The sequence below is a fragment of the Serinus canaria genome, chromosome 1A (assembly GCF_022539315.1).
Source record: "Serinus canaria isolate serCan28SL12 chromosome 1A, serCan2020, whole genome shotgun sequence".
NCBI lineage: Eukaryota > Metazoa > Chordata > Aves > Passeriformes > Fringillidae > Serinus > Serinus canaria.
The window spans coordinates 31,445,349-31,468,615 of NC_066314.1; the positions used below are offsets into that span (position 1 = coordinate 31,445,349).

Below are 23,267 nucleotides of genomic sequence, written 5' to 3' on the forward strand. Positions count from 1 at the left end.
GGGCTGGGTGGAATGACTTGGGCACGGGAAGGGGCCAAGGTAAACAATTGCAGGCACTTCCCTTGCACCAGCTAGATTTACAACAAACTCTTGTTTTCAAGTGTTTGCAACCAGCACCCCAGCCCTAAATTCCCACACCATTTTGATTCTTTGAAATCTCTATACAAACGTGAAGACAGCGAGAAACCTGCTTATGTAATGTAATATGTGGCCCGGTTTTTTGGGGGATTTTTTGTCTGTGTGTGTGAAACGCCAAGCAACAGGTTGCACTGTTTGTACAAGGTTCAGGCAAGAGCGACTGAAACAAAGACAACAAATCACCCGCTCGTTTCTGCCAAGGTCTGGAAAAGCTAATGCGAGTCACACAGGCTATTGGAACCCGCAACAGTATTCGCACGGTATCATCATAGGAATTATGGTGATCCAAACCACCCATCGGGCAGCGAGGGCTCTAATTTCGCAGGCGCTCCAATCAAGGCAGGGGAAATGCCGCCGGCCCGTCCCCCCGGCTGGGGGAGGAACGGGACCGAGGACCGGACGGCAGACAAGACCTCCCGGCCGCAAGGGGGCGCTGCCCCGCCCGGGCCCGCTCCGGCCCCCGCCCCGCGGCTTCTGGGAAGGGCGGGGCCGCGGCCGCCCCCTGCAGGCGTCACTCCCAGCATGCAGCGCGGCGCGCTCCTGCCCCTGCTGCCGCTGCCGGGCGGAGAAGATGGCGGAGGGAGGCGCGGCGGATCTGGAGACCCAGCGCACGGACGTCGCGGCGCTGCTCAAAACCGCCCTCCGCAAGGGCGACACCTGGTGAGGAAGGAGCGGGGGGGCTCGGGCGGACCGGTGCGGGCGGCGTCCTCCGCTCCCAGGGCCGCTTGGCTGCCGGAGGGACCGACCTCCTTCCCCTCGCCCCCCCCCCCCACCCGCTCCCGGGGGCGGCTCGACGTCTCTCCCGCTGCCGCGAAAGTGGAGGCGGGTGACAAGGGCAGGGAGGCAGTGCTGTACCACGCGCTTCCCGCCGCTCGGTTCCCGCAGCTCCTGCCAGGCGGGGAGCGGCCGCCTGGGTGCGGCGGGGCCTCGGCCGGGCCCGGGCTGCGGGGAGGCACCGAGGTCAGCGCCCTGAGGGGAGGGCAGGGAGGGAGCGGCGCGGCTGCTGGGGCGCGCTGCCGGGTGGCAGCCCCGGATGGCGGGCCCGGGGCCCGCACGGGACTTGTTTTGGCTGCGCGACGAGTCTTGAGGTGGGGGAGAAGAGCTCTGCTAGCAGGCGTTTCTTCCATTATCCAGGCTGAAATGGCCCCGGCGTCACCTTCACGTTATCAGAAATGGTATCTGTACTCTGGCCTAGGTGCCCTGATACTCGTCCGTGGCTGTGACAAGCCTTGAGCTTAAATTTTATTCTGACTGTAAACGTGTTCGTTTCCTAAGAAAGAGTCCCTGAAAGTGTGAACGGACCTTTATGATACCTTTTCAAAGATGAACACTTGAAAAATATGTTTTTTCTGGTTAGTCGTAAAATATTCTGTAGTATGTCATACAAATTGTCAACAGAATAAAATTCCACGGTTAAATAAGCACCTCTTTTTGGCATGTATTTGGTAATTGAGCTTTTATAGTTGTAGTTCGGTGAGGCTAGGAAATGGGACCTTTTTTTAGGAGGGGAGAAAATAAGGAACAGGCACTTTTTCCACTACTCAACCTCTTCATCTCTTCCTGTGTGAAACTGTCACCCAAAGACAAAGGCTGAAGCATTAACTTACTGAAAATTAACTATGAATACACAGAAGTAGAACTAGCCCACCTCATTTCAGCTGTCATCACTCACTGTTCCAGTTCTATAAAAGACTATATTTAACAGTGTTGATACTGCAGCATGTGTCAGAAGCATACATTCTGATGCATTATTCAAATACTGCTGAGTATATGTTCGGTTTTGCCATACAAACAGACTGCTCTTGAAACTGGAAAAGTGTAAGAAACTAGAAAAAGGAAATGAATTCACATGGTAGTGTTGAAAATGACCAGCAGTAGTAAAGGCGTGCTCAGGCTTGATGTCTTTCACGATTTTTTTTTTATGGTGTTGGGTAATTCCGGGTTACTAAAACAATGTTTCAAGCAGTTAATATTGTTCAAAGTGATAGTACTTTTATGACTAGTTGACAGCATGACCGAAACAGTAAGTTTACTGTGCTGTTTACTTTTTTTAGTACGTTCGATATTTTAATACAGAAGAATCAGTTATGTGGGAAAGGCTTCTAAATGTTCTGTGAAAATATATCTAGCTGTGATTGACACTGATATAAGTCAAGTGTTTTAAAACTGAATAAGCTACAGCAAAGTCCCATTAAGTTTTACTTGTGAACTGTTAAATCGAGCTACATAAAGGTGTATGCTTGTGCATTCATAGGATTTATATTTTGACTGTGCAGCTATCTTCACAAATTAAACGGTACGTTTAGTCCAAATGCTTTTGTAGAGGTATTTTGTAAATGGCTTTTTGATCTTTTGGGACATCACTAAGTAAACAATGCTTAAGGTGCTGTAAGCCATGATTCAAAATTGCATTGATTCACTAGTAAATATGGCTGAAAAAAATTTCAGGAGGGCCACATCAGCCTGTTCTGTTTGAGCTTTAAAACACTCAAATGCAGTCTTTTTAAAAATACTGGCATGTACGTCGAAAGTCTTTTACATGCTCTTCAGAATTTAGGATGGAGAGATCGATAAGCTACATATGGAACGTATAAAGCTTTGGGGGTTTTCTCAAAAAGCAACTGAAGAATAGGGCAAAGAGAGGCAAATCTTAGCAGCATCTATGAAGTGGCTGATAAATTTCTTCATTAGTTCTTCATGTACACTGCAGAGAGAAACAAATAACATTGACTTGAAATGCAATATTTTTAGAGTTAGGTATTGGAAGAATAATTGCTAGAACTGGAAACCGGTTGAACAGGTGGTTTAGGAAGCTGTAGAGTTTGTTCCATTAGATGTTTTTGAGGGTAGTTTGGGAATAGTATGCATGAAGCTGTATTGCTTCAGTGGACAAACAAGGTTAGTGTCTTCTAACTGCTTCAGCTGCAGGGACAAGATTTTGGGCTAGTTTGTCCCAGTGGTCTTTTTTGCATTCTTTATGGCCAGTTAATAAATTATTAAACTCAGAGATTGAGGATTCTTTCATCTCTCCATTTATCCTGTTTTTCCAAACATATGTTAAAAATTAGATTTTTCCAAGAATGAACTTCCTTTGTTTATCAGTTCTTTTGAGTAATGTTGTTTACATTTGTTAGTAAAGTCAGTATAAAAACTACACTTATGTTCCACAGAACTTGAATTAATATAAGTTTTACTTGCAGTATTGTCCAAAGGATCTTCAGGTTCTGTGGTTCTTTTCTCTTTAGGAAAAGAAAAAATGCTGCATTTCATTGTATGTCTCACAGTTTTAGCATCTGATAGAATTACATCTCAGTATTTTGAAATTCTACTGGTGCTAGACAAGTGAGGAGAATTTATTTTATGAGGAGATTTTACCCCCTCATTTAGAATGACAAAAATTATTGGTTGTTACAGCTGCAGGCAAATCTGAACTCACTCAGTGTCTTCTACTCTCAAATTGAAGAGCTGTTGATGTTCTTCAGATTTTTAGGTGCAGTATAATTTGTGTGACCAACTGGTCTTGATGTCATTTGGTGTCTTTGTAGCTGCAGTGATATTCTTGAGAACCTTGCCAAGTTTTTCTGTTTTTACTGTATCGCGGAAGTACTGTTTTCAGTAGTGAAAGTTTTGTCATAGAGCGGAAGACCATCAGTTTGTCTGTGATTTCTTTGTAATTTCTTCCCCATGTTAAAGTGTGATTTCTTGGTTTTACCTTTAAAACCACCTTCTGGCCCTTACTTCCCTGTAGTTTGTGTTCTTTTGTGGCTTAGTCAGAAATGTTGTCATAGTAGCTCGAATATGACATTACAAACGCTTTTACACTCCTGCACATGTTTTCCCTCCATGGTCTAGGGTATCTAACCACATTTCTCACCTTAGGTATCACCTGCCAATGAATGTTTTATTTAAAGTGCATAATAGTGACTTAAAAATAGCTAACAGCTCAGCAATCCGTTTTACCACTTTTTCTCTGTCTGCCTTCCAGAGTTTCCCTACTGTCCTGTCATCTATTGCTTGCCATAATTTGTGAGCTAATGAGAATACAGAAGTTACTTGGATAAGAATTAGGCAGTTACAGTGGACAAAAACTATCACACGGAGTTTATTTAGTGGGTAAGGGAACAAATGCAATCATTAGATGATTGAATAGGGAATACTTAGTAGCAGTACAAATCTGTACTGTATACAGAATATATTAGTGAAACCATTCTACTTCCAGTTCTGGTGTGCACATGTGACAGAAAGTGTTCATTTGGAATGAGTTCAGACATCTCAAAATCTAATAAGGAAAGCAGAAGCCCTGTCTTTCAGAGAAGAGATTGGAGAACCTTTGTCTGTTTTGCTAGAATTTTGAGTCGTGAAATAATTACGTAAGAGGAAGATGTCTTCTATGATAAGGATTTTTAGACAAGCAGATAAAGATTTAAGACACTCTGTAAACTGAAGCTAGTCAGGTTTAGGCCAGAAGGAAGAGGTTGATTTTCAGCCCTGTTAGCCAACGAATTTTGGTGTCAGTCATCACTTCACAAGAGTGATGAGATAGATTCTTAATCTCTTCTTGGTTTTTTTAAGACTTGCAAATTAGTAAAACCATGGAATTATAGTATTTTTAGTTTTCAGATGTGTCTGATACACATAACTTCTGAAGTTCTGCTGAGTCTAAGTAGAGTACTGTTGTTATCCATGCAGTACATTTCTTGGATGGTGAAAAAAAATATAATTTTCTTAACCTGTGGGCATTTCATTGCCTTTCCAGTTGTAATACTTGGTCACGGAAGAGAGTAAGTAAAAATGAAGAGGGGTAAAAATCCTTCCCAGTGAGTGATCAGTAGATATGATGAGTTCAACCTTAAGCGATTTTTTTTCCTCCAGAAGTGAATTTCTCCACCAAACATAAAAGCATTTTAATTCTGGCTGCAGTGAAAACTCAGGAATCTTGATGAACAGGGCTATATCTGTAGCCATGCTTAATAATCCTGTGCCCATCATTGATGATAGCCTTGATGCTGAAGTGCTTAGCTTTAATAGTGTTTTACACTGTGGACTTCAAAGAGTGTGCTGAGTTTGAATGGACCCACAAAGATCATCAAGTCCAACTCAGCCCTGCACAGGACATCCCTGAGAGTCAGGCCATGTACCTTTTTCTCAGTACTGTCCTCTCAGTATTTTCCACATTTCATCATCCATCATTGCGTTGTACATGAGCAGAACCTAGATTGAATGTTAATGGAAGATTTTACTTGATTTCACTGAGGGCATGATGAGATGTTATGGACCTGTACTTCAATAATATTTTGAATTATATTCTAAATTATTTTGATAACTTCATAAAATGAGAAACAAGGAACACTATGTTAGTGTTCCAAGATAGATTAGGAGTTGGATGGGTTTTTATTTTCTAATGAGATTTAAGTTGCTGATTTTGACTTTTAAACTTTGTGGTTGAAGTTTGGTGTTAGGTTTCTCTCACTGCATTAGGAGTGATGCTGCATGTGACCAGTAGTTTACAAGGATTTTATTTTTTCTGGACAATACTTAGAGTGGAGATGAGTAGATGTATTTTTCTTCTGTTAATTGATTAGGTGAGGCGAAAGCATGTTAAAATCATGTTTGTTCCAGGCTTTTGCCTGAAAATTGATTTGTTAGATTATTTTTTAATGAAAAGTCTTTACTTAAATGGAAAATTTCTAAGGGTATACAAAACACTTGTATGGTTCTTAATAAAATATTCACACTGAAATTTTAACATAAAATTGCGCTCCACTAATTTTGGCTGAATCGTACGTTTTGGTTGGCCTCTTGGTTAAGGAAGCCTCTTCGCCTACGGATGAAGAATGCGCGGCTTAGACTACTGTAGCACATGATGGCAGTGGAGCATATCGTGAGCTGTAGTGAGAATTTGATTCGCTGATTTGAAATCTTGGTGCATTTTGTTGAGCTAATTACTTATTTCTGAAGAGGAATCTGGAATACTTGGACAGATTTCTTAAAAATTGGAGGTAAACTATACAGTTTTTGTCTTTGATGACTGCACTTTTTTCTTGTGGATTTACCTATATTTTGAATAAAAGGATGGTATGGTTTGTGTGATAGAGTAGAATAATTATCACCATTTTGAACTTGAAGAACTTATTAATTTTGAAAGAAAATTGAATTTGAAGGCATCTCTTGAGTGTATTTGGTCAAGCAATTTTTGTCACCTTAATCAAAGTAGAAAGACAGGTACAAATTCTGTCTTATATTCTTGTTTTTATAGTTGCAGTTGTTGCAAGAACAAAAATCAGATGCTGTGCCTTTAAGCAGGAGTCCTAATTTGCTTTCTGCAAAGTAGTTGTTCCACTTTGTCCTCTGTATTGCTTAATCTGTACTCATGCACAGTGAGCAGAGTAAAAAAAAAAATCCTCACCTGTCTCTCTGGACAATTTGCACAGTTTTACTGTTAAAAGTGAAATAGCTTCTGTTTAGAAGGTATGATGTCCCAGCAGTACACAGTGCAAAATGAGTGTCTCTCTGTGAAATGTCTTTATTGCATATCAAAGTTTTCTGGTTTGAATTTGAATTCAAAAAGCTGAAGTATCAGTCAATATAAATAAATCTAGGTTACATGTTTTTTAATTCTGTCTGTATGTAATGGTCCTAAGAATTCAGAAGCTTTTGACAGCAGTGGGAAATACCGAGATCTTAGTCATACTGCTCAGATATTTTTCTATAAGCTTGGATGTTGAGGTAAAGAATGAATGCTGTTGTACTTGTGTGATGTTTCTATTATGTTAATAAGGTTTATTAAGTCAAAATATGCAGTAAATCACAGGTGAACTTGAATTACATTAGAAGTTTCAAACCATGGCAGACTTTTAGAAATGAGTTAGTACGTTTCCTGGTAGTACTTTCTTTTGTTCAGTGAGCAATGTCCATGTAGTAATGCAGCTGTGAAATTTTAAAACTTCCATAAACTTAAAATTGATTTTTATTATTTGTTGAGTTTTTATTTAAGAAATAAAAGTTTATTTCAAGTGTTGTAATAGCTTCAGATTTTTGTACTTGTAAGTTAATGTGCAAAGGCTGTAAGTATTTTGGGCTGCCTTGAGTCTACAGTTGATCATTTGGTCATACATAAGGATATGGTCTTTTCTGGTAAATTTAATTGGGTGACCCAGTTTTATTGGATTTGCATGGTAAATGTTGGTAGCAGGGTTGCTATGGGGGGGAGACTTTTAGGAGAAGCTGCCAGAAGCTTCCCAGGTGTCTTACAGAGCCAGTGCCAGCCAGCTCCAGATGGACTGACCACTGGCCAAGGCCAAATATCCCAAATTGAAGGGGACCCATAAGGGACTTTAAATCCAACTTCCTGCTCTTTGCAGGACTGCCTAAAGCTAAACCATATGGCTCAGAGTGTCTTCCAGGTGATCCTTGAACTGACCAGCTTGGTGTTGTGACCACTTCCCTAGGGAGCCTGTTCCAGTGACCAGCCACCCTCTCAGGTTTTTCATGATGTGGAGTATGAACTTTCCCTGTTGCAGCTTCACTCCTTTTCCTCATGCTTTATTCCACTATCTGGCATTCCAGAGGACTCTAGAGTATAAATTGTCTCTTGTATATGATAATCCACTTCAGACAGGCAAGAAACATTTTATAGAAGAGAGCAGATATATCTTATAAAGCAATCTGGAGCTCTACTCAGAAGTAAGTACTGCATAATGAAGCAGGCCAGACTTGAACTGAGAACATATTCACATGTTCTGTAGTTATTGATTCTACTTGCACAAAGAAAATTTTGAGTATATATAATACAACCAAGAAAAAACTCCTAAAGCTAAATAACCTGTACATATACTTCCAGTATTGTTAATACCGAAAATTCAATATTTGATTGTAATTTTTGGCAGATGGTATGCGCATGTTTTTGCTTACTTTTAGGTAAAGGTTTGGGTCTATTCCAGTGTTCTGTGTTATCGACCAGTTGACTCTAAGTGACTTGGTTGTACTATTTTCTTCAAACAATTACTGATTTATTTGAAATACCTCTAAGTGTCAGGTATCTGCTCTTTTAGAGGTAACCAGTTCATTTGGCTGCGCAATTGTCTTAGTTTTTAAGGTTTGCCTCCCAAAGCAGAATATCTAGAAATTTGAGACTGTTCCTGACTTCAATCTTTATTCAAATCCTCCAGATATCTTTTACCTCAGAAGATGGGTTGGTTATCCTGCTCACTAGCTAAACTGATGACATGCCAAAGAGCAAAATTTGTGTTTCCTGAAATCTTGATTCCATCAGATAGCAAACATTTCTTAATCATAATTCTAAAAAACAGATAGGCTATATTGATGGGGAGTTCTGGAGTAGCCTTCTTGGTCAGGTCCACAGTTCAAAAAAACAACTGTAGCATTAGACTCGTTTGGAACTCCTTCCTGCATTAGGTAATAGCAACAAAAATAAAGGCAAAACATTGTACCAAGCTTAATATACATATATTTTGGTCTGTATTTTAGTAATGCATGGTATTCTATTTTTGCATCTGGGACAACACACATTACAGGGTAGTGTATCTGGTCCAAGTGCATACCCCAAATTTTAATATTTTTTCTTTTAAAAGGGATCAAATATCATTTAACAAATGAGGATTTAGCAGATGGAGTTCTGATTACTTGAGCTTCCTCTTAAATAACTAGAAGTCCCTCATAGGTAATACTTAGTTTTCAGGTGGTTGATTGTGTCATGGATATTTTAACGCTGATGACAAGATTTCCAATGGTTTGCCTTCTCTTGTGAAGATGAGTAGTCTTGTTGATCTTGATGAGAATGCTATATTGAATGCATTTTTGGAGTCAAAAGCTGTAAATTATAAATCTCTGATTATTACTTTTCCCATTAATGCTAAGAAGTCTGGATTTTAGCTACAGAAGTGCTTTAGCAGGTTGATTAATTTGCCTTAAACTGAGCATGGTGTAATTGTGCTCCTTATTTTTTCCCCTTCCCCGGCATAATCTTTAGTGTGGCATATCCTTCTTGCATAAAATGAGGATAGTGTATGGCATTTAAATGTAAATTTCTGGTTTCCCTAATTTTACTGGAAAAGCAGTATCTCATGTCTTGATTAAGAGCAAGTTTTTTAATGAGGTGTTCTGGTTTTGGCCAGGATACTGTTAATTTTTCCACTGTGAGGGAATGGAGCCTGGAGCCCAGCCTTGGGCATGTCCAGGTTATTATGCTCTACCTCTCCCAGGGGTGGGAGTCAAGGCCTCCTGCTTGGGAGAAAAGAGGTGTGGCTTCAGGATGAGAAAAGGCGTGGTAGGAGGGGGAAGCCCATCCACCACTGTTCATTGTCTTCATTGTCCCCCAGGATGAGCATTTTGTGTGTAAATCACCCTCTTTTTACAATTCTGTTATTAATGTTGTTGCTGTTACTGTTTCTTTTTCTTATCTCATTTCTGTTTCCAGTAAATTGTTATTTTCTCAGCCTATAATCTCTGCTTTTTGTGGGGTGAGAGAAGGGGAACAGTTTATGGTTTTGGTTTTTTTAATTCAGAGTGCTAAAACCAAGATTCTTAAACCAGGATAGAAGAGATTACAGCTACTGTGACTGTGTTCAAGAGTAACTCAAAATAGCTTTTCTTACCTGTACCACATTTCTTTTGAAGCAAATTTAGCAGAAGGTTCATTAAAGCACCTAATGTGTATAAAATGTAGATACACATGTAACATGCACGCACATGCCTATAGCCAGTAATTTGCTGTAAGAATCCACATCTATCATGTCTGCAAGCATTTTTCGAAATATCTACGTGCAAACTTTTTTTTCTTGGCAAAATAAATTTACTAAACTTTTCCATGTAATGCATGTTACCTCTGCTTTGTGGTAAAGGAACTTGACTGTGCTATTTAGTCCTTATCATACTTACATATTTGCGTGATTTATAAGTGTCCTTTCAGCTTTCTTTGTACAAGAACTATTAAGCTCTTATTTGAGCCTGAAAAGATTGCTAAATGCAAAATTCCTAAACGTGAAGGGAAATGATGAAAGATTCTTTGCACTTCGTGTTAGGAAACAGCAATGTTACAACATCTCTGTGAAGAAGGACCCTAAAGAGATACTGCACAGCAAATTTTGGTTGATGGCTAAATTATTTTGGATATGGAAGAAGAAAGCTGATGAAGTGTTGAAATAGATAATGTTGAATATTTAAAATCTAGAACAGTGGACCCCAAGCTTTCTCACACTGTTAAATTTTAGTATCAAAAATTTATATTAATCACTCTGTTACTGGGGTGTGATAAGACATTTAACACAAAACATTTGAAAAGTAAAATGATTCTCCAGGAGCAGTAATTTTTTAAGCATTAATTAAAGGCAGTTTGCCTGTATGATAGTTTCTCTTCTGTGTAAAATTATATCTTTGCTTCTTAAGACATAGTTCAGTCAAATTTGGGTCAAGAAAGTAGAGGCCAATGGGACAAGGCTAGAAGGTTTGGTGGTGTCTGCATTCATAACCACACACAGTTACAGCTCTTATGGAATAGAGCTGGATGGCACAGCAGAAGAGAAAGGGGAGAATGCTGTTGGCCTTAAGTACGTTCATGAGAATGAAAACTTAATGTATAAAGGCAAGGGCATGTCAGATTACTCCAATTCGGTTTCGTCCTACCATAGTAGCAAAAGATTTGGAACAGACAAGGCAGCAGATTATGACTACTTCTAGGAAGGGGAAATAATGCATATGGTATCCTAAAAAATAAATACAAATCTGAGCATCACTGATAAAATTTGGTATCTTGATCTTAAAGAAGTTCTGGACAAAGAAGTATAAAATGTAGGTATCACTGGACTTTGTAGAAGCCAGATTGTGACAACAGTTTAATCTGGATAAAAATACTGTAGAGCTGAGATTTGAGATATAATCTCTTTATATGAAGTGTGATGTTGGTTCTTATTTGTAGGAGGAACATCTAGTCCTCTGTCAAAAGCAGACCATTTGCTGTTTGTGTTGATGTTAACTCAGAGGAAGAAAACATACTTTCTGGTTCTTGACAAGGCAGAGTCCTGAAGTTTTTTTAAGTTGCACTTGAATGTTCTAAATAAAACTCCATCAGCAGACAATTCTTTACTGAAAGTTCTCTCTTACTTTTTTAAAGGGCTGTCTAATTATAGATATTTAACTTGAATCTCCTGAATTTGAAAATCAAGAACAGGAATTATAGGTGACAATCGTTCATGCTAAAAAGGGAAGTGGTTTTTTTTCAACTTGTCATTTTTCAGCCTCTGATACGGGTTTTTGGAGTCTTGCAAAACTGTTCCTGGCACTGTTAGTGTGATCTTTAATTGACCCCAGTTAAAGTTCTCACTGGTAGCAGATGCTGATAATAGTTAGCAGAACAGAGAGAAAAGCATTGTCATTTCCAAGCCTGATGAATGCTGGTGCTTTATCATGAATGAGGTAGGAAGTAGTAGAATGCCAGTAATTAATATGTATGTCTTCTTCCTTTTAAGGTATCTAGTGGATAGTCGCTGGTTCAAACAGTGGAAAAAATATGTTGGTTTTGACAGCTGGGACAAATACCAGATGGGAGATCAGAATGTTTACCCTGGTCCTATTGATAACTCTGGACTTCTCAAAGGTAACTGCCTCTCACTGTGAAATAAGCCTATAGTACATTAAGCATGAAATTGTCACAGGTAGTTCATCTTTTGAAGTTGGCGGTGTAAATGAACCCCAGCATAACATAAAAGGAAAAATTTTGGTTTCTTTTCTGACCATGACACGGGAAGTGGAATTGATTTCCCTAATAAATCACAATTTTATAAATACAATTATTGGAACTTCTTTGTAATGGTAACTAAATATGTAATAATGTAGAAATTTGTGGTTTATGGTGAGATTTTAAGCTGTTTTGAGAACTGAAAATTAGTCAAGTTGACAAAAAGGTGGCTTGAATTCGTTATGATTTCCCTTTTTTTTGGTAGCTTAACCAAATTGGTTAATTTAAAATAAGATTTTGGAGTTGAACTCTAAAACTTACTTCTGTAAATAAGCCCTAAACCCTTACTTTCATTCTGGAACAATTGAAGAAGTGCTGTTACTCAGTTCAGTGACTTAAGTTGTGTGAAATGATAGAGGAATGATTTCCTGTTTTCTTTATGGCCTTGTAAGGATGTTGAACTCTGTCACTGCTGTGATTACTCAGATTTGACTGACTTCTGCTGAACTGTAGCCAAATTTGTGAACACAGGTCTCAAAATACTTTTCCACATATTTTAATCTTCACATCAAATTCTGTATTTAATATCCATTAAAGATGTTAACATTTAATCTAGCAAATACAAAATTGAGCAGGTAGTTGGTTTTCTTCTTTGCAGTTACAGGTAATGTAATAATACTGCTTGTTTTATTGACACATAGAGTAATACCAGTTTTGCCAACTTCACAGGATTTATGATGAGCTCTTGGCTTTCTTAATTCAAAACTTCTGTAATTAGTATCTCATTATTTTATAAATTGAATGTTACAGATGATTGCGCCTTTCATAAAACTTGTTGTACCATATTCTACTAATTGTCAGTGTGAATGAGTATGTCTTACACTGACCAGTGCCTTTGTAGAAGGTGCTGTATTGTCATATACATCTATATGTTCTCTTCCATCCAGAAACTTTAAAGTGTTTTTGCTCCAGGTGAGTGTTATGTTTTGTTTTCTGAAATGTGAGGATTTAGATGTTTTGTACGTTCTTGTAGTAAATCTTGCCCTGAGGCAGGAATGTTCAGGTGATACATCTCAGCTGACATCAGATGTAGCAATATCTTTTTTATCCTCAGTGTGGTAGCATCAGTTTGTTCTCTGTTTTGTGTCTTCTCCTTCAAAAGCAGGTGATTTCTAGTTGTGCCAAACACTGTTAGTTCATCTGTACCATTTATAACTTAGTCTACATACCTGTTCAGCTTAAAATTACTGTTGTTATGAAGTCTAATTTAGGGTTAGCGGTCCAAATTAGAAATCATGCTCGCCATTTTCCTAAAAGCTTCTGAAAACCTGTATTTTGTTGTTTTGACACTACCAGTGCCCTTTCAAAATAAACAACATTGGGGTTGTGAACTAACGTTTTGCTCATTCATGGTTCTAAACTATGGCTTCACATTGGCAGTGATTCCATGCATCCAGTTACCCTGCAACATCTACTGTTCCTGTGTAAAGGTAGTTTTAAAATTAAGGGCATTAATACCCAGCAAATAATAGCTTTATCTTTCACCCACTGCAAAGCAACAATCGTCTATACCTGGTTTTCTGTGTAGCATAAACTGACCCTGAAAATGCTTGGATTTAAATCTTGTCTTTGGCACATAGTATGCTCTCATTGCTGTCATGCTGCTCTCCTCAAAAATGTGCATCTGATATAAAGAATAAAATCATCTAAAATGGGCATGCTTTCTCAGATATTCTGCAGTGTAATGCAGTGATAAGAAAAACTGTAATTGAATTCACGAAAGACTGATTCCAGGAAACTGAAGCAGTATGTTGTGCTTATATTACTTAAATGCTTCTCCCTTGTTTACAGAACATTTGGATGAAGTGAGAGCAATGAAAAGTAACAGGTAGAGATTTCAGTTAATCTCAACATGTGCAAAAAAGATCAAATATGATGTAATGCACGTGTCATGTTGAAAAGAAGAGATACATCGTCAAAGCGGGCACGGGGAAGTAGGTATTTAGAGTAGCCGATTGTTCATCATAGAACACAGTGTTGTATGTGAGGGACTTGTCAGAATCAGGGTCTCTGTTTGATGGTTCTAAAAAAATTGTACTAGAAGAAAGGTTGATCTTTTTATAAGGAGATAATAGAATCCAAATTACACCTTCTCACCATATAAGTGCAGAAATACCGTGTGAATCTTGTGAAGAATTAACGTAGACCTGAAGAAGTGCTTGTGGATTTCTCCCATCACTGCTCCCAGCTACAATGTGATGATTCCAGACAGAAAGACAGCTGCCCTAAATGTTTGAAGCTCACAGTGGCTCACATCTGGAATCACCTCTTAGACCTAAAAGATGGCTGCTAGTAATAAGATTGAATGAAAACTAAAAGCATGCTTCTTGTCTTAAGAGATTCCAAGTTGTGCTTCACTCAAATGCAGGATCTCCCCTTGTCTGCAAAGAATTTTGTAGTGGCTGTTAACAGAGCACGTAGAATCCTTGAAATAGGAGGTTGTACTATGCTACTTTCCTAGTCTGACTTTGGGTGAATTATATCAAACTTTGTCTTGTATCCTCAGTTAACTACTCATTCTCAGTTTCAGCTATGGAAGTATCCATGATGTGGGAATATGTGTGAAGTGAGTGGGAGAAATGAATTGGTTTCTCTGAAAGCTAGAATGGTGTTACGGTAACAAACTAGGTGCTTATAATTGTATGGGAATATAAAGTTGTCACTCATACAGTAAAGAATACCACCTCTAATAGGTGTGCTAAGCATAAACTGGGTAGTTTGCCTACATGGTTTCAGAACACCTGCTTTGAACACCATAATACTGGTAACGTTATTGTAACTCAGAATATTTTGTCTGCTGTTTATGTGAAAAACGTTACATTAAAAACTCAAGTACAGAATTACAGTGTTCAAGTGAAAATAATCTTTCTCTTATAGATGGTGATTCTCAGTCTCTCAAGGAACATCTCATTGATGAGCTGGACTACATCCTTTTGCCAACTGAAGGCTGGAATAGGCTAGTGAGCTGGTACACACTGATGGAAGGTCAAGAGCCAATTGCACGCAAGGTACTCTTTAACTAACTGCTGGGATTAGTGTGATTCAGATGTACTCCTGCAAATATGCAGGAGTTGCACAGGAATTTATTAGCAGACTTTTAAGTCCTGGCCTATGATAATCATATAAAGAACTCCTGCTGTAGTTGTTTATTGATATGTAATTTTTATTCAAATTTTTGAAGCTTAAATGTGTAATATTGAGGCATTGGGATGCAAAGGACATAATACTTTCTTTTTCTGGAAGCAAGTTCTCTTAATAAATACCTCAAGAAGAATTTGCTTTAGAATCTTGTATGGGTATTAATGCAAATGATTTTGTAATTAGGTAAATACCTCTAAAATTGTATTGACTATGTTAGGGAAAAGTCTAGCGCTAATAATGTTAACATTGGTGGAGTAACTGGTAATTTCTTTCTGATAAACACTCTGCTCAGCTTGCTAAGGGAGTTATTTCTTTAAGCAAAAAGCGTACCTCAGTGCAAGTAGTAGGCCATAGTACGGTGGATAGTGTGGCCCTCCATCAATGTGAGATACTGAAAAATTAACATCTTTAAATTTTTTTTGTTTGCTCCAAGCTCATAACACCCTTATTATTAAATGTGAGAGGACATTTCACCAGTTTATGGATCACACAATCTTTTTTTGTTTGTGTTATTTCTTAAGATTTTCAAAATAGTGATTACTGTTGCATCCTCACTGAACTGAATTACTTAGTTTTTAAAATATATTTTGGTATTTTTATCCTTTTTATATTGGCTACTGGGGTGAATTTTTTTCAGTTACAGGGATCTTTATTTTAAGTATTTCTCAATTTCTGAAAAAATATTAGGCTTAAAATTTAATTTTACGATGTCTGGTGTAATACAACTTTTGTTTCCTTCTTATGACATAAGTATAGTCTAACTGTGTGCATGCTGGCTGCTTACTTGAAGTCTACGCTTGAAATAAACGGTAGATAGAACTGTAGAAGAAGTTCTGGGTCTTCAAAATTAATTTGGTCAGTTAGAGAAGTTTGTAAAAGGGTTTTATAATATTTTGTCTAATATGATAAAATAGTTGTTTGGTAGTTTTTGGTTTTGTTTTAAAGAGGCATCCCTGAAAGGTCTGTCATTTTGTCTAGTTCTGTTAGAGCTGAAATCCATTAAAATAACTCTTGTTCTTTAAAGATATATCTGTTATCAACTTGGTATTATTTCTTCTGAGGATGGATTTCAGTAAACTGCATACTCTTCCATCTCGTGGTTAAGTAAAAAGTCTGTAATTTTTTCAGTTTGGAAGGAAAATGGAAGGAGAGAGCAGTGAAATCAGAGTACCTTCCATTCCACTTAGAAGTAGCTAACTGGAAAAATCCATGGAGTATAATGAGTGGCCAGGTAAACTGGCATAGCTTTGTTATTTTCTGCCAGTATGAACAGCAGTTATCCTCTGAGAAGCATGTTCCAGTTCAGCATTTTTGTTTCTGATGCTTTTGTCATTCATCATTATTTTTCCTGTCTGCCATTATGAGATGCTTTTTTTTTTTCCATAAACGGGGTATTATACTTTATTTCATCCCCTTTGTTACATCAGCTGTTTTTGACATGTGGATCCAAATTTTAAATTAATAGAATTTTGTATTCGATCTACATCAAATAAGGCTATAACTTCTTGTAATAGGGTGTACTACCACTAGAGTGTCAGTTTTTATTCTTACAAATGTGTTAGGCACACTGCATAGTTTTGTTTACTGCCACTATTTTGTTTTGACTCTAGTAGCTGAAAACTATTAAGCTGTTCAAATTAAGGTGCCTTTTTGTTTAAATGCCGTGATTGACAGTCACTAAAGCTAAGGCAAGAAATGAAATAATTCACTAATTTCTTCTTTTTTTTCCTGTGGCACATACATGTAAGTTATGTTTGTTCAGCAGATAGCAGATCTCTCCTAGCAATTAGCTGGTGGCTTTATTTTAACCGTATTTGTCAGATGTATCACATATCAGGCTGATGGTTATTTTTGGAGCAGTCTACATGACTATGCAGTTACACTTTGGAAGATCAAAAGGAAAAACATTTAAGAGGTGACCCTGAATATTATTTTCTACATTTTACTTTTACTAAAAAATAAATCCGGTATATTTAATTCTTCCGTAATCTGTGTTTAAAAAATGATTATAGAATAAACAACTGTAATGAGTAGGTAAAATTTCAAATGAATGTATTGATTATTGGAATGTAAGTGGAAGATTTGTCGGTTTTGTTTAAAAATGTGATAGCCAGATTTTATTAGTTTGTATTATATTTTTGATAAGTACTCTTTAACTGTGAAAACTAGTTCTTGATGTTCTGAGGAAGTAATATGCAATGAATGTATTTGGAAATAAAAGTACCTTTTGGGTGTTTTTACCTTTTGGTCGCATATGTTTGGATCAAGGTTGGATATTTGTGATTTCCACTTTTTACATTTTGAAAGTCATTGTGTTATACACAGGTAAGGCAATCATCATCATGGGAAAAATACTTAGTAGTTTACTGTATTTCTAAAAAGTAAAGGAGAATTTTAGTTCTCATTTTTTGCATTTATTAAGTGTCTTATATTACATGAACTTCAGTTTCTTGAAGAGTTCTCAAAAATATCTTGAAGCGTGTGTATATGGAAACATACTCAGGCTGATATGTGATCCCATTCTGTTTTTCAGGTCGTTGAACAGGGTATGTTTGTAAAGCACTGCAAAGTAGAAGTATATCTAACAGAATTAAAACTGTGTGAAAATGGAAATATGAACAATGTTGTCACACGAAGATTTAGTAAAGCTGATACAATAGGTATGCACAACTATTTTCTAAAAATATGTGATTGGTACTTGTATGTGGTAGCAAGTTCTGAATAAATGTCTAGATGAAGTGATAGATGGCTATTTTGGCCATTAAAAACAATGGGAGTAGTTTTGTTTAGGTCAAAGTTAGAAGTTAACAAATTGGAATATTGAGGGGGTTTAATACTCTAGCAACAGTAACCATATAATTGTGTGTTTTATTATCTAAGAATCTGTATTAACTTTAGGTTTGAGCTTTTAAGAAAGTGAATAGTGTGATGATGTTTTTTGGATTTCAAAATACTTTTTCTTGGCTTTTGATGTGTAAGAAGTGTATTTTTTATCTGTTTTATTAAACAACATTCTAATCATATATATGAAGAGAACGATATATTACAAAACACAAGAAAGAATTTAATTAATAAATTAATGCCTAAAGATGACCTACAAAGGCAGTATTCTTCATGTTGTGAGGTGGCAGACGAGGCACAATCTTTTACAGTAATTGAATCCTCTGTTAAAACTTAAAGGTAACCTTTAAGTTACCTTTATTTGTATTTATTTTGACTGCTCGTTGAGCATTCTGTCATTGTTTGAAACAGTATTTTGATAAGATATTTGACTTTGAAAATAAGAATCAGAACATTTTCAAAGATACTGCTTCTGGTGTATTAGTGCATGTGTATCTGAGATAAGAGTCTTTTCAATTGTTTGTATTTGTGCAGTTTTTTACTTCATGCAAAATTGTACTTTATGTCCTTGGCACTGTATGTCCAGCCATCATTTTGTTTACATTTGTTGACAGCAGTGTATGTTTTTTAGCTTTTGCTTCTCTTCACATTGAGTAGTGACTTATATTTACGAGATTTAATTCTTTGCAGATTAGAATTGCAATCTTCTTTGCTTGCTTTAGCAGTAGTTATTTTACGTTGTTAAATTTCAGTATTTTAAGTTAGAAAAAGAATCACCTCTTGTATCAGAATAAAAACTTTAAAATTCTGAAAATTCTTCTCAAAACAAGATTTTTTGTTAATTTATCTTTTTGAGATCTGATTTAACTTGGGAATTTATACTTTGTTATTTTCTGAGGAAACCAGAAACTTGGAAAAAGCAATTTAACATTGTCCTTCCCTTAGGACCAAATGCAAGCTATTTAGCAGCTCTACTGAATTTAATTGTATCTTTGAAATTATAGGTAATGGATGAATTTTCTTTCTGTAATCAGAATCAGGCCATTTTGGAATGACTGTTACTTGAGGGTATATTAATTTTTTCTTAACAAAGAAAATTAAAATTATTAATAATTTGTTGTAAAGGGTAATGAGAAGCAGTTAGAGTTCACTGGCAATCCTTTCCAGACACTGGCCTTGTTTGCTGTCCTGAAATTTCCATGATATACTCCTGGAAGCCTTTAAAAACATGCCCTTCCTGAAGCTGAAGCTTCTTGTGCCGAGTACAAAGCAGAGCCATCCTAGCCAAGGCATCCAGAAGTTTGTACCTTAGAAGAAGAACTAGAAAAATTCAACCCAGTTTAAGAGTTAAGTAGTAACTGATCCCTCTTATCCATTACTAAGATTGTGATTTTTTTCCCCCCATGCTTCTTACCTCAAGTATATTTAGGGTAGTTCTGAAATTCATCAAGTACACAGCAGAAATGCTTAATATATCAATAAATAATATGCAAGAGGGATCTTTGAGAATCTTGATTATTTTTCACTCTTCCTTGTATATTCCAGTAAGGGATGTATTTTTATTATAGTTGCAGAAGGCTTGTAGTACAAAAAAGTCAGTAAAGCCCCACAAAACGGAGTAGACACAGGATAATATGGTCTTTTCAATAAATTATATTTTTTCTATCCACCATCATTGATTATATTATTTACTGCACTCAAAAAATAAGTACAAGACTTCCTTAATTCAAAAAACCAGAGAAATATCCTAAGTATAATAAAATACTCACCTATCAGTCTTCAGATATGTGTTATTCCTGAAATACCTTTCCTTTTCCACTCAAATAGAAGCTAAGCTGAGCTGTGTCGATAAATTAGTACGAAGTCAAGGGCAGACCTAATAATGCCAGTCATTCCCTTGCAGTGGTACTAGTCATGGGTGACATGTTCTGTGGACCTTCTTGGGAACCTCCTGTGACTGAGGACCCTTGCCTTGGAGACTGTATAGTGACTTGAGGACTAACTCTTGGGGGAGAGGGGATTCTAAAAGGAAAATGAGTTAGACCGTAGATGTAGTTGAGGCAGCTTTCCAGCTGAGATGCTGATCCCAGAGAGCATCAGGACTTCCAAGTCAAAACAAGTTAATGATCCATTCAGGAATTTTAATCACGTGAAAGTATGATAGAACTAAGTAATCAGCCTAATATTTAAGAGTTCTGTGAAACACAAAATGTCAGAATGACTGTAGCCTCAGTTATGGACAAATAGGAGTCAGATTGTGTCTACAATGCCATGAAACAATTCTGAAACTGAGTTGATGAACTTCACAGAAGATTATACTAGTGGCTCTGCATCTAATGGACTTTAGCTAGTAAATTGTCATAGCAAATGGCATTGATTTATCTCTCCCTTTAATCTGCTGCAGAACACAAGAATGTAATGCTTGCCACCCTTGAGGACTGTTTATTCTGGAATTGGTGACTAGCCTTTTCCTTCTTTATGAAGGAGGGATTACTGTGCCCTACTTCAGACTGACATCTTAACATTGACTTAACATCCAAGAGTTTCCTGTAGCCAGCATTTGTGATTGCACTAGCTTTAGGAGCCAGGATGTATTTGTATTAGGATTCACTGAACTTTTTCAGCATCTCATCAAGACTGTTCCAGGTAGTCTTTCAAAATAGTACTTCAAGCATGCAGTTGTTTTTATGAATAAGCTGTATGATTTGTATAGGTTATGATCTATATGGGAGCTGTAACTTTCAACTCTCTAATTGAACTGTCTCGAATGGTGGGTATACAGCTGATGGAGTGAGAGGCATCTCTAAATCTCTTCCTGTCCCTTTTAGACATCATGCTAGTACTGATCATGTCATACATTGGATGTATATAACTAAAACTCCTCAGGGAAGTGTTGGAGTCACCATCTCTGGAAGCGTTTCAGAACTGACTGCGTGTGACACTTAGTGCTGTGATTAGTTGATATGCTGGTGTTTGGTGAAAGGTTGGACTCATCTTGAATGTCGTTTCCAACTTGAATGAATCTATGATTGTACGTAGAGTGTAGGGGAGAACTCCATACACAATGTGATTCAGACGGTATCTGTTTGACAAGTTTGCATTTATGCTGGGGCAGGCACTTCCACTTTACCTCATTAGCCAGCACTCCAGTAATAGTTGGTGGGGATGGAAGAACTATAAAGTGAGCATTGGTTATATGTTCATGGAAGTACATAAAAGAATCGCGTTTTAACAGTCTCAGAATTGGCATAGTAGTCAAGTGGAACATGCTCTTCCCAGAGTCTTGGACATAATGTATAGTCATCCAATGGGATTCATTCTTCCTGTCTTGTAATAGTTCTGTTAGCAAAGCTGGAACTTAACAAATGTTAGCTTAGTGCTTGTGAAGAAAACAACCTGCAATGCTCAGATAATTAATTGCCATATTATTAATAGAATGAAAAATTATATTTTGTAATTTTTTTAGTGAAAGCCATTGAAAAATCTAGATTTTCTACCTTTTTTACAGGATTGTTGCTGACTAGTTTTATTCTTATGGTCAGATATAATTATTTGAATTCATTGGTTGAGAACTGATTCCGACAGTACATGATTTTTTTTTTTCAAACCAAACAAATCAAATCAGTCTGGTGCTTTGTTGGTATCACCTACCTTGCCTATATATCATCTCTGTTACAAAAACAGATGACAATTTCAAAAACAGTCTAACAATTTCAGACTAAAATGTTTGATAACTAGTATAGAAACAAGCTGTATTCAGTTGCCTACAATATCTACAAATATTATATCGGCCCATAGTCATACATTTTACTAGCCAGTGTCTGGACTTCTGCAAGGTACTTTTAAGTTTTGGGTGTCAGTTTGGCTTTTCCTGTTTAACCTAGTGGAAGAGAAAAAAATCTTGAGTAAAAGGTAGCAAGAGAAGCTGACACACTAGTGTTTTGACCGTAGACTTTGGAGGAATGTCTTTCAAAGAGCTTACAGGACCCATTTTTTATAAGTGTGCTTTCAGTGATCATCAGGGATAACGTGTATGTTTTTTGGCTCCTGTTTTGTGTTCTGTGTTAGCTGTTATGATACATGGGCCTTTGTTAATCTACCATTTAAAAAAAGCAGCTAAGTGGGCTTGCTATGATACAGCACTGTATATATTAGTTTAAAAACCCAACTCTTTAGTAAACTCTACTTTTGTGTAAGGACAATACTGTTAATTAAAAACTTCCCTTAAATTTCAGTTGTAGATAAGCTATGCTACCTTAAAATTATGAACACTGGTTATATTTCTGTTCGGTAGAGTAGGAACTGGTAAACCTTTCTTCTTTCAATCTTTCAGGGATATAGAATCTTTCACCTTCCTTTTAGAATAAATTTATGTGCTTCAGTTTTACAGAGCAGTCTTTTCTGTGGACATGTGAATTAAACTTTAAATGTATATTATATGCTGTGGTTAGTGCTAATTGCACTTGGATATGGGTAGAAGCTTAAAACCAAAAAAGGGTTGATTTAGGGAACAGAATGACTTACTGCACTTGATTTTGCTCTCACTCTCACTTCTGATAATTTGCTACCTCCCCACACTCTTCTATTAGCACACTCAGAAATTAGTAGATGGCTCCTGTCATCTGTTACTTATCAGCTTCTCTTTATTTGGTCTGCCTTGCTAAGGGATTCAGTCCTCTGTTTCCATTTTAAAGGCAAGCTAACTAGCAACTTCCTGCTTGTCCTACAAAATGATGTAGTTGCATGGTAATTTATACAATTTCATTCAGATTTTGAATATGAGCAGATGAATTCTGATGCTTTATTTGACCGTATACTGTTTGTGTATTGAAATGTTAAATTTGTGTTCTTTCCTTCACAAAACAGACACAATTGAAAAGGAGATAAGAAAAATCTTCAATATTCCAGGTGAAAAAGAGACCAGATTGTGGAACAAGTACATGAGTAATACTTTTGAACCTTTGAATAAACCAGACAGTACCATACAAGATGCTGGTTTATACCAGGGACAGGTACAGTGAAATATTATTTCTTTTCTTGAATACATTTATCTTTTTACTCATGAAAATGTAGTTGTAGCCAATGATTTTTGCTTTTTTAAAATGAAAATCACTTTCTAATAGATTATGTTAGGGATAGAGGGTTTTGTGAACAAATATGTTGAAATTAAAGTAGTCTTTGTGTGTATTTTCAGGATTAAAGACTAAAAAGAGAGGTGAAAGAGAGGTTTTAACTCTCCTGATGAATTAAATTTTTTAATATATGCCTAAATTTTAAATTTTATGTTTACTAAATTTTATGAAATTGCTGACATGAATTTGATAAAATCTGAAGTAAATAATTATTTCTAGGACCTTGGATATGTTCCTATAATGAAACCCAAAATTTGAAGAAC

General features: G+C 36.9%; 1 protein-coding gene across 4 annotated transcripts in view; it reads left to right on the forward strand.

Moving 5' to 3' along the window:
• Positions 1-648: 648 nt before the first annotated feature.
• USP15 (ubiquitin specific peptidase 15) overlaps positions 649-23,267 on the forward strand; it is a 61,463-nt gene continuing 38,844 nt past the window's right edge. For all 4 annotated transcript variants that reach the window (XR_007780841.1, XM_009095047.4, XM_009095048.4 and 1 more), the window contains exons 1-5: positions 649-798; positions 11,622-11,749; positions 14,768-14,898; positions 17,565-17,691; positions 22,739-22,884. Coding sequence is in view for 3 of the 4 variants with exons in the window: in XM_009095047.4 (XP_009093295.1) it covers positions 710-798; positions 11,622-11,749; positions 14,768-14,898; positions 17,565-17,691; positions 22,739-22,884 (621 nt within the window). In the remaining variant the exon portion in view is untranslated. The remainder of the gene's footprint in view (positions 799-11,621; positions 11,750-14,767; positions 14,899-17,564; positions 17,692-22,738; positions 22,885-23,267) is intronic.